We start from the raw sequence: 12,853 nt of genomic DNA on the forward strand, positions 1-12,853 counted from the left end.
TTATTTATTCCTTTATAAACTTTCTTTTCATCGTCATGAGTTCTAAACGTATTTTGGTCCTCGACCACAAACTCTTTAGAAGGTGATTAGTTAAATTTAGTTGAACGTTACAGGAATGTTTTTGTTCACTTGTGGTACGTTGAACATTTATTTCGAGTATCCGCTAGCGTTTTTGTTTAATGATTTCTTGCATATCGTGGCAAAAAAAATTCAGTTTCATCAGTAAATATGTATTCATCAGAAATAACATAATTTCTAAAATTTTACTTATTTCTCAGCTTGGAGTAAAAGTCGTACAGTAACCAAATAGATAACTTCCATGCAGTAAACTCGCCAACAATTGCTCCGGCTAAATTATTTATTCAAGCTGACCATAATTAGCTATTATTGCTGACCTGGAAAATGATAGATCTTTGTGGCTTTTTGCAAAATAAATTCGGATCTATTTTACTGTTTTCCAGTTTGTTAGGTTTTCCATATGTTTTCCAGTCCATATGCTATTCATCAGTCTGACGTGATTGGTCTCTTTTTGTCTCAAACTGGTATTGAGGTTCAATCTATGATTTGAACCACTGTTGCTGTTCGAAAAGAAACCCTCCATGAAGTCTTTTTGGTTGTAAGCCAATGAGTCCCTTTTTCTGGTTTTATAATACACTCCTCGGTCTAATGTACATATATTCTACTGTCTGTTACTCTTTTACAAATGTAATAAATTCATCTTCAGATTTGTTTATGTCCTCACTTAATAGAACACATAAGATTGTCTTTTATGCTTATCTTTTTAAGGATGATAACTTAAAGTAAACAAAACCTTAGGTACTGTTTGATTTGCTCCGATTTCTGTTCCATGAATAAATCTTCTTTTTAAAGTTCTGACAAGTTATCTATGTTTGGTACGAAATTTTCCTGTGTTGTTCAGTAGTCCTTGAAATAGTCGTTTAACTATTCAAGTATCTCCTCGTAGACTTCTAAAATCTCTGTTTCATTGTGTTCTGGTATTTTGAGAAGACTTTGTATAGGCGCGATATTACCGATATACCTGTTTACCGCAGTAATTTGTTTCAAAGGTACGATTCACTGTACTTTTTCAAAGGTACGATTCACTGTACTTTTTCAGAGTATTGGTACGTAGGTAATTTCCTTAAGTTCCCGATGAACCGTGTTACGACTTAAATGAAATTTCAGTTTAAGACTAGACACAAATTTTGTAAAATGTTTTGTTCCTACACAGTGACACATTCTATCCTCTTAGTTGTTTTAATCAAAGACGATTGGCATGCCAATGAGTCCCTTTTTCTGGTTTTATAATACACTCCTCGGCTTAATGTACATACCTTCTACTGTCTGTTACTCATTTACAAATGTAATAAATTCATCTTCAGATTTGTTTATGTCCTCACTTAATAGGACACATAAGTTTGTCTTTTATGCTTATCTTTTTAAGGATGATAACTTAAAAAGTACTTATCACCTTTTGAATTGATATTAGCCTTTTTCATTCAGCTGGTCAAACAGATGTACAAACTGCCTGATAGTGGTTTGTAAATATTGCTGTTCATTGTCAAGTATTCTGTTCAATAGAATACCGATAAAGTGCTTTTAGTTATTTTTATAAACTTTGGTGTGAGTCTCATGGAACAGAATGTCAATGATAAAACATGTTGATTACATTAAATCTTGTTGGAAAGTTTCTTTTCTAATGTCCGTATCAAGTGACAGCAATTACCTGACAGTCAGCTGAATCAACGAGTACTGAATCAAATGCGCTAAGCTTTCGAATTATTTGTTGCACATATGGTTCACTCAACGTTTCCAAAGAAATATATGTCGTTGACATTTTTTTGGTCGTCGTTATCTTTGATGATATGCCCTTCTAAGTCTCGAGAGACGATTTTCATTGCAATTTTTGAAAAGCTTCATCCGTATTATCTGTTGCGATCTGATTTATATAGGGAACACTGTTTCAGTTTTGGGGGAAAATATTTTACGTAAATAATTAACTGTTTTACCTATCATCGTAATATTTTAAGATTTCTATAATACTTTTTTCAACATGTTTGGGAAGCAGTTTTTTTTATATCTTAATGTTTGTTCATCGTGAATGATATGAATATAGTGACAATTGTTTCAGTGTATTGCGCAAATGTTTTTTTTTATGAGTTTGTTTGCGAAAGAACTCTTCGAATATTGAATTGTTTCATCCATCACTGAAAAACTTATGATTTATATAATGAAATATTTGTCATTTTATTTGTAAAAGAATTGCTAAGACAAAGTTCAGGAACGATATAGAATGTAGCAGTAACTCTTACCGATCCGTGATAATTATGAAATTCAGTTGTATCAACATGTAATATATTGGTGTTTTCATATAAAACGTTTAATTTTCCTGTGTTTTATATTTGATTGTAAGTATGCTTTCAAAAGAGCTTAATGCTGTTCCAGATTTACAGTCTGTATGAACAAGGTTTTCTTATTTCCCGTCATTCCTTTTTGAAAATTATGTTAGCACACTTTCAGCAAAACAATTGTATCTTTTTACACAAAATTTCATAATCGCCATTACAGTCTAGAACTAAATATGTATCAACATCCATTTATTTTAGAAAACTTTATTCAGTATTCAGCAACTAAGTAGTTTAGTGCCTGAACGTGAGTACATATATTGACCTTAGGCCCTTCTAACGCAAAACAGTTAAAGACTGCCTAACTAAAGTAGGGTGATTTAGTTTGTATTTAAAAATGCGGAATGCATAAACAGTGACCTTATTACAAAGATTTGTCAAAGAAAATTTAGAGTTTTTTTTCGCCATCCTAATGGTCAAGGACACGTAAAGACTTTTGGTCAGTCTAATGGTTGAGATAAATTCAGCTTACTAACTTTGGGCAAAGTCGATAGTAAAGGAAAGACAAACACGAACCATTTAAAAATACTGATGGCAGTTTTTCTAATGTCGAAGACGAAAATATAATAGGCATACAGTTTGCTCTAACAAAATTAAGTCGTTAAAAAGAAAAGAAAAGAATATTTGTTTAAAAACTGGAAAACAGAATGAGAAGAAAGTTTTAGCAGATTTACTAATTGCATGAGAATTGGAACAAATAATGGAGGACAACAAACGAGTGGAGAATGAATTTTTAGATTCACAGACTAAGAGCAAAGAGAAGAAATAAAGAAAAGAGACTGTTTAGAATACTTTAGATATTAAATGTTCTCTTAGCTATTAGCATGGGCTATATATTTTCGACTTTGAGACACATCGAAGTACAGCAACAAAACAAGTAAATAAAAGTCATATATTGTTCAAAGTGGGAAACTTTACTTTGACACGGTGTGTACGGCACAACGATAAGAATCTGCGGATCTTAGCGTCATGACGTGAGTGCTAGTATATATCGGAATGGTGTTATGATAGCAATATGTCCCAAAGACCCAATCGTGCTTTATATGCCAAATGTAGCAATATGTCCCAAAGACCCAATCGTGCTTTATATGCCAGATGTAGCAATATGTCCCAAAGACCCAATCGTGCTTTATATGCCAAATGTAGCAATATGTCCCAAAGACCCAATCGTGCTTTATATGCCAAATGTAGCAATATGTCCCAAAGACCCAATCGTGCTTTATATGCCAAATGTAGAATCATAGCTGTACCTAAGAACAACTAAAGTTTAGACATCAGTCTGTTTGAGTAATGATACTTTAAACCCCCTTTCTATTCTCGAGGAATCTTATTTATATCCAATAAAAATTGTCCGGCAAAATGTTAGAAACGGTATCATTGATTTTCGTCTCGTAATCTTCTAAAATACTAATTTAGCTCACTGTTTTAATAATATATGATCATTTTATAAGACTGTCTGAAACGATTTTTTCAACGCTATTTTAAAACTATGTATATGACATTGTGCATGCTACATTTATGCATGTTTGAACAAATTAATACGCTGCTGAACAAGTTTTCTTCCATTGTAATTTTTTGAAGTTGTAGTAAATCTTTAAAACAAAATCGATGATGCAAAAGAGTTAAGAAAACAGCAGACAAAAAGAATTAAGCCATTCGACCAAGACGTTGTAGAAAGGCAAATAAATAGTTTAATACAATTAAAACACTTAAAGAACCGTCTAAGAAGACAGTGCTTAAATGGAATGTAAAACAATGCATAGAAGAAAACTGGTCATTGCAAGGCGCATAGACAAGAGCTTATGTTTATGTAACATAATTTGAGTAAACCAGTTACTAATTTTACGTGTTCAGCGTTTATTTCGGGACCAACACTATTGACTGTACTGGAAACAGTATGTTAATATATTAGAAACAGGTGAAGTTTGTTTCGGTACCCTAGTTTTTTATTTTTAAACTTTGTCCATTTAATGAACTCGGAGGACTGATGTAAAGGTCATTACTGAAACTGATGATCATTTATGTAAGAGTTTCTAGTGTATGCTTAGAATGTAACTTAAGACTTTCTGGCGCACTTTAGTTTAGATGATATGCAGAAAATCACCTAAAGTTCACTTAATTTTGAGTGCTAATTTTCTGAAATTTCAACAAAATAGAAAGAAAAAAAGAAAAACATAATATATGTGCTCTATAAATCTGATGCTTTAAACTACTAGATGAACTAAAAATGTTTTTTCATCTGTTTACAAATTGTACTGACATTTTTCTATTTCGGTATCCATTCTGGAACTTACGGTATTCGCGTTAATTCTTTTTTCATTCTTATCCTATATATGTATGTATGTATGTATGTATGTATGTATGTATGTATGCTTGTGTGAATGAACTGCTAAAAGCTGTATTTTTCTTTCAGGAAAGCTCTGAAGGCCACATTTGTGTTGGTTCCATTGTTTGGGCTACAACAGTTTCTTGTTATTTATAGGCCTGATGATAAATCTGCCTTGTTTATCTACGAAGCCATAGCAAGTCTAGTTCAAAACACTAGGGTATGTTTTAGTCGTATTTTATCTTTGAATTCAAAGGAAGAAATAATTGATTAAAAAACATAACAGTTTCTAATATTTAAATAATTCATGTTGCATTTTATCTTTATTGAGAAAAATCTATAACCATAATATCGACTTTTTGGTATGCAATAATGGCAAAGTCTTGGAACTGGAACTCGCTTTAGGATTTTTTCTTATTCGTTCGTCTTCAAATCTTTACAGACAGAATTACGCCTCCACCTAAACTCTTCATGAAATGCGTATGGTACAAACATATATAAAATGCTCAGACCACATGGGGCACTTGCGGTCACTTTAACAGTGCACACTCTTCATTACGTGACATGTGGGTGCTGTTAACTCGGTGAGTTAGTAATTGTTATAGAAAAAGAATCTCTGAATCCATCGGCTGTGGATTTGAACTCATATGCCGGCGTGTGTGTGTGTGTGTGTGTTTGTGTGTGTGTTTCATGCCGTATTGAAAACTATTGTCCCAAAATGAACAAGAGCAAACTCTGGTTGTCATGGACCCGCGTTGTTGCAGTAGAGCACCTACACTTTATATTAGAGACAAAAATTGTTGTTTGTAATTAAAATTCCTTAAAATTAAACAGAGGCTGTTTGCACTCTGTTATGACGACGACTTTGATTTTATTATTACTAGCATTCTCCTCAGCTTGTACATGACATTTAGAATTGTCGCGTACCACACTGGGGTGTGTGTGTGTCCATGTTCAGTGTGAAGGTTACGGCTCAGTATTTCAATTATCCTTTACCTTCCACTATATAACTTTATACTCGGTTGAGATTAAGTGGTGAAGTTTTGTATACTTTTACGCCTTTCTTTAAGGTATGTCGCTTACCACATTGCTGGTGCTAGTAGGATGTTTGAAAAGTTCTTAGTACTTTGGTTTAACCTTTCTGGTTTCTTCGAACCAGTCAGTAAATGTAATGCCAATAGAGAGAGAGACAAAATAACGTTAAGTAAAATGATCTGTAGCTGCACGTACAGTACGCTGGACATCTGCAGATATATTATACGTGTAATGTACCGTAGTTAAATGATAGTGACGTAAAAATGTTGGATGAGAAGAAACAATTTTACTAAGGAGAAACACCCTCTTAGGTTACTCTCGGAATGATATGAAAGCTGACATGGATGAAGTTTACGGATGCAACTATTACATTCTAGAATTTTGGAGGTGGTTTACTCGTTTTAGAAATGGTCGTCAATTCGTCAGTGAGTGGAAGATTACGAATGTTCTGGAAGACCGTTCTCTGCAATTGGTGAGCCGGAAGTGGCTGCTGTAAGGGGGTAAATGATGAAGATGCTCGATACACAGTGGAAGATATTTCTATTGTAATGGGATCTAATTTGTTTACTTGTCAGCGGTTGCTAATATATTGAAGATTAATTTTAAGGTCAAAAAGGATTACGCAAGATGTGACCCGTATTTTTCCGTATTTTGTTACGGCTAGTCAAAATTTTGAGTGCGGGGGGTGGGTGGGTGAAATCGCCAAAAGCTACTCGCCTAATGTAAAAACGACACCAAATGTTTAAATGAGATTCTCACGTGTGATAAAATATGAATTAAGTTTCTTAAACCAGGCTCAAAAGAAATAATGAAGAAACTGGATCGGAAAATGAGCAAAGCCCACAAATCGTTCGAAGTGTTCAGGCCATCAGGTGTGTTTTATACTCTTTGTTTTTCGATACAAAAGACCCCAGTCGTCCAGGTATATGTGCCCGACTGTGGTAGTTTTCACTCGAAATTTTTATAGCTCCAAAATTTTGCCAAAATGTGTGGAACACTGCCGAATTACACGTGTCTGTACCGGTAACAGAGGTGTCCATCTTTTACGTGACAGCGTACCAGCTTAAATATCCGCCGTCTTGAGAGATTTCCTGAAGGAGCACATCATCCAAACTCTGCCACGTCATCCATACATCCCTGATTTAGTTCCATATGAGTTTTGACTGAATCCCATTATCACAGATACGTTGTGAATCGGACGCTTTTAAAGCTGCCATGCTATTGGAACTGCAGCGTTCCAGTGTATGAACAACATACCAAAGGTGACCACAGCATGGTATTTACCAATGGCTAATTAGACGGAGAAAGTGTGTAGTGGTATATGGGAGTGCTACTAAGGGATGCACTGACATATTTTTCACTAATATTGAAATTTGTTGTACAAAGATTAGTACGAAATGAGTGTTTTGCCTCATTCGCTACCCCAGAAATTACCCTACCCTACTCAGATACCAGTTTTCCCCTCTATCCGCAATGACAAGCTACCCCACCACGCGGCCCATAGATGTTTTGGTTACGTTTTTGTCAAGAGGTTAGTCTAGGTGTAAACGCCCACGTGACGCGAGTGTGCCAGTCATGGGGGTTAGAGTCACGTACGGGTGTTCGTATCCCCATAGGGTAGCGAATGAGGCCAAACAGCTCCTTCCGTACTACTCTGTGCTAGTTTGCGATTGTGTTCGCTTATGACGAATGCTTGTATCCGCTGCCACTATCTCCTCACGGACAAAACATTCGAACCTAAATTATTCGAGCGATTATAGAAAGGGAAAATTCTCTGCAGAGGGAACCAGTGATGATATTGCTGCTACTCAGTCAAAAATCAATGTATGGTAGCGATCAATGGCGATCGATATATACACGCTAAATAAAGATTTCGTTTATTTACATGATTGATACTGTTGGTAAATCTAAAACCATACAGTTTCTTATTTGTGCGTAGAGTTGTCTATGCTTTTCTGTTAAATCTAAAACCATACAGTTTCTTATTTGTGCGTAGAGTTGTCTATGCTTTTCTGTTTCTTCCAACAAAATCTCAAACTCGGCCGCACTGATTATGTTTTCCTCGATTGCTACCTAGTATAATTTACTGATCGTATCGAGAATGATCTGTGTGGACGCAAGCAGTTCTGAACAGGCGCGTGTACTCTGGAATGCAGCTAAATCGAGAATGACTTGCTCGATATAGCTCCGACAACAATACCGATTAGTGCACCTACATTGGTGGATGTTGTTACTATTCCATTCTCACCAAAACCGACAGTTGCTGTCGCAGCGAGCCCGCAAATAGCATTTGCGACTAGACACGCGCGTTTATATTTCGTAATCAATCCAATTCTCTTGCTAATTTCACCTCACAGTTGTTCCGCTTCGATTTTTTACGGCGGTAAGACTGAAAGTCTGTCATAGTTCTTCTATTAATAACACAATCTCGTACTTTAATTGCACGACAGGCAAACCTTGTCCTGTCTCATCATCACGCGCAGGCACCATATGCAAGCATACCTCTAGTCAGTTATTAATTTTTAACTAGTACAGTTGTCATGCATTTATAAAATACACCAGTCTCTGAAATAGTTAAATCTACGGCGATGGTGCGTTCTAGTGGTTTTTAGTGATTTTTTCCAGCGGACTTTGAGCAAGGCCGACCTTCACTTTGTGTTAGGACATTATTATTCCAATACGAAACACGTTCAATTACTAATTTTCGTAGGTGCATCGATCACTCTCTTCTGGCACCAGCACCCTCCAACAACAGAATCTTGACAGAAAGTATCGCAATATAGCATTTATAGTTAGCACCACCAGCATTACCGACACGTGCATGAAAATACATGTCAATGACGGACTGCTTAAACAACTTCAGATGTTCCAGTGGAAAGTAATAAATCGGGTGCAACGAACGAAAGTCTTGTTCGGGAAATTTGCAAGCCCGCGTCGACGTTTTACTGCGGGTCCATGTACAACCACATATTGTGATTTTCTCGTACAATATGTTTGGCTTATGTGTAGTCAAGCTGAATTTCTTCCGAAGGTTCCTGATGACCGTTTAACCGCAAAGAGACTCAGTAATTTCTAAGGTGTCAAATACCATCTTACTATGTTCTTGACTATAATCTCGATTTACATTTTGAAATGCAACAAGCACATGTTTTGGTGCAGTAAGACCGTACTGGGTACTTATTTGCCATGCAAACTACCCCACAATACCAGTGGGAGGGTGTGCGTCTGGTAGTGCGAAAAACAACGACATTGACGTGGTTCCCGACAGTATGAACGATAGCAAGCGTGACTTTGTGCTCATTGAAGGGGATAATACGGGTATCCACATTCTTAACGTATCTAGCACATCTTTACGCCAATTGGAGTTGCTTTTTTGAAACAAGGTGACCGTGTGTTTGGTTCCAAATATTACCTTGCAAATATCTCTGCAAAACCCAGAAATGTGGTTCGAGGGGAATAGACCTGAAAATCATAATGTTTCTCCACAAAGTCGTGCTAGATGCTGTGCAAATCCAAGTTTGAAATTTTTGCTAGAAAACGCTAACATTTCTACAGTTCAAACGGAAATCACCAGCTGTATATCGAGGCTGTCTGATTATATTTGGTATCTGACCTGCGTGAGCAGTTGCTTTCTTGACAAATATCATGGATAGAGCAGCGGTTGTCGCGTAAACATCGCTGTATCGTGCGAGTCCTAGAATCGTCGTTACAACGTCAAAATTGTCCAGAATGGAATTGAATTCCTTTCCATCGATGGAGTAAAGTGCACTATTAAACGGCGCCTCGATGCCATTGTTAACAAATCGCAATTGGGCATTCTTCTTGCACACCATTGGAGCTACTACTCGGTTTTCACTACAACCAGCCAAGGCCCGGTGAAGCACCTATCAATCGCGTAGATACGACTTGTTACCGACAAAACCTTGCTTATAAAGCACGCAAAGATATCCGTGGGTGTCAAAGTGTCGACTTGGATCTCATCCATGAACTGAATGAGATTAATCAAACACTGGGAGAACGAATCGCACGATGTGCTGTCAAGGGAGGCATGAAAGCCAATATTGCCTTAGGTGGTTCTCATTAGAAACAAACGGAAAATCAGTATGAACAATGGACACAACGAGTCGCACATTTTCCGAAATATACTAGCCAATACAATGAAGCGGAGCTGCAGACGTCCACAATTCAGCCAGTGTTGCAAATACCCTCGAGCGCATTCAAGCAAGCGGCCCATTCACATAGCCACATTTGTTACAAGTGGATTCTCGGATTTTTTGGTTCAGTTTTTTAACCCAACACCGTGTACGAGTACGTGTCGGCCATGTCAGTATACGTCATGACCTGCGACCAGGATCTGTGTTGACACGTCGTTAACCAGTGTCATTTGCAGTAGTACAGTAACCCAACAAGTAAGTGGTGATGACATCGGAGAGTATTCGTCGCTTGGTATTTAGCGGGAACAAACTTATCTTGTTGCATCTGTATACACCCATGCGATTGTTCTTGGATCGTTTCATGTTGACCGTGTATGCGAACTCGCGACGGCCTCAAATGCATTGCATGCGCAGCGCGTGCTTCAGTTCCTTCTGCACAATCGCTCCGCGAGACACGTTTGGCCTTTTTAATGTTCTTGGAGCCAATCACGATCGATTACATCTTGGATCTCAGCGCCACATACTCTTCGATCATTTTGCCCGAGCATTCGTTTTTTAACTTTCCCACCATTTTTGTTCTTGGTGGAGTGCAGCATGTGGAAGGCACATACTTACTAGTATCACATTCTCTGGCCAGGCCTGACTGGGCCATGTTCACATACACGTCGTTGGTGGTGATGTGCATCAGCCTTGAGTTAGTATGGGTGTAAAGCATCTTGACCGGATCCTGATAATACGGTTTGATCTAAAACTCGTAGATGAGCAGCTTCGTTAAGTCTAGCACGGACGACCCCACATAGACTGGCTATGTCAGTTTGAGTTTTCACTTTTTACTGTGAATGGCTACAACCCCAAAATGTTTCTGGACTCGAAGGCCGGGTCTGCAATGAGCCTTCGAAGTCTCTCCAGCTTGTTATTTTCACGAACAAGATCGACTTGAATTCGTTTCCGCAAATTTTCCATGGTCTTCTTGAACAAGGCATTGTTCTTGAGTTTGAAAAAGCCCTTCTCAAAGTCAGTGGTGGCTGTGGTACGTAGGTTTGTTTTCATCTGAATGTATGGGACCATCCAAGCTTGCTGGCGAAATATGTGCACTCGATGCATCTTTGCGACATGCATGCCCGGTCGCAAGTATAGCAGCAGATTTCGATGGTGCATTACATAGTTGTGTTTGGTCCTGAGAGATGGAACGAGCTTGATGAATTCGGTGCACTTGAGGCCGGACTTGTTAAGGATCGAGCTCTGTTACTGGGACAGCCACTAACCAGGTATCGACAGCGCTTCTGAGGCTAGCGGATAGTCGTTGCACGTCTCGTGAAAAGACTTGGGATATTCCAAGTCCACCTAGAAGAAGTATCCGTGGTCGCTCTGGATATTGTGATCTTGCACATCGTATTATAGATAAATGTGCGCAGGATCAATTCATTGCAATCCACCAACGGAGAGCAGTTGCATCCTTCCCAAACCGTACAAATTATTGGTATCGAGATACATGATGTAACTGTGGGGGTCGGCTGGGTTATACCCGGACACGTTAGGGTTGTTGGCACGGACGTATCTGTGACTGGACATAGATATTCCGCCATGAGACAACGATAAAATAAACAGATGCTGGTCGGTGTCTGCAAGCAATTGCAGCTCGATCACGAAGATTGTACAACAATGTGTCTCAGTCCATACCCGGGGATGAAAGGTAGTGGGCGGGGTCAAGCTTGTATACGTGCATGGCGGTGCCACAAAATGCTTCAAACACGTTGGCGAGCAACAACAGATCCATGCGGAGATACAGATCATGTTAGTCACCGAGACTTTTTCACTCGAACTCAAACGAAACTTTTTTTGGCATGTCCTTAATCGTTAGTCAAAATACCTTCGTTTTGCAAGGATGAGTAAAACGCTTCGATCGGTGACTGTTCTGGTTTGGCAAATTTTCTCCAATCGTTCATGTTCTCGTACGGATACACTCCTTCCGTCGTGGTCAGGTCCGTATTGGTGAGATAGTATCGACGTGTGACTTTTAAAGTTCCCCGCGTGAGATTACCCATTAATTTCTCCAGTGACGAGTTCATAAACTGAATCGAATCGACGAACTGCAATTGTCTCAGCCGAAACGTCATGTATCTTTCCATGTTGTTCGAGATAACGCTGATCGTTGAGTCGGATGCCTTGGCTACTGCTTGCATGATGAAGTGTTAGTCGTACTCGTGTAGATTATAAAGCAAAATATGGATTTTGGTTTCGTTGGGAAATGTTCTCAGTTAAAGATTACATATTTTGTGTGTAGCATCTCTGTACGCGCCAGTGATGTGGCAGTGATCACGAACTTTGGAACCAGGTCTTTTACTTTCATCGTCATACGGGCTTTGGTCTTTTGTCAGTGAAAACTTTTTCACAAATCAAGAAGTGTGGCTGCAGAAATCTGACGTTTGTTATCATCTGTCATAATAAGATGTGCTGGTGAACCGAGCTGCTCTTGAACCCATTTCGCTCACACTTCGATCGACCCAAGCAACACATCCACTGTGTCTAGAGTAACGTGAGCACGATAAAGGACTAAGTGTTCTGTTTTGCCATCACATCAAATAACGGCATAACAAAACCAGCATGGATTTTGTTCAGCGACTTGCACTGTCTGGTCGATATCATACGCATTCGTGTCTTTGTCAGAAGAGCTTTCAAATGCCACATTCAGACATTCAAAATCCAAGTAGATAATTTACGGGACTTAGATCTTTCGCTCCAGGGAAGTAAATTTGAAAGCGTTTTTATCAGACTTGATCATAATTGTGTTCTGTGGTATCAGACTTGAGCATAATTGTGCTCTGTGGTTTTCCACTGATACCGTTTCAGTAAAACTGAGCAGTTCTTGAGTGCTAAATATATGCATGCAACGTCTGCACGGATATATCATGATGTGGTGCTTGATGCGCCAG

General features: G+C 38.4%; 1 protein-coding gene across 2 annotated transcripts in view; it reads left to right on the forward strand.

Moving 5' to 3' along the window:
- Positions 1 to 12,853, forward strand: part of LOC149779389 (calcitonin gene-related peptide type 1 receptor-like) — a 224,102-nt gene that overhangs the window by 203,116 nt on the left and 8,133 nt on the right. For both annotated transcript variants that reach the window (XM_089940037.1, XM_089940039.1), the window contains exon 10: positions 4,819 to 4,951. In XM_089940037.1, the coding sequence (XP_089796163.1) occupies positions 4,819 to 4,951 (133 nt within the window). The remainder of the gene's footprint in view (positions 1 to 4,818; positions 4,952 to 12,853) is intronic.

Source organism: Sinohyriopsis cumingii, chromosome 17, assembly GCF_028554795.1.
Source record: "Sinohyriopsis cumingii isolate HCF-2022 chromosome 17, ASM2855479v2, whole genome shotgun sequence".
NCBI classification, from domain to species: Eukaryota; Metazoa; Mollusca; class Bivalvia; order Unionida; family Unionidae; genus Sinohyriopsis; species Sinohyriopsis cumingii.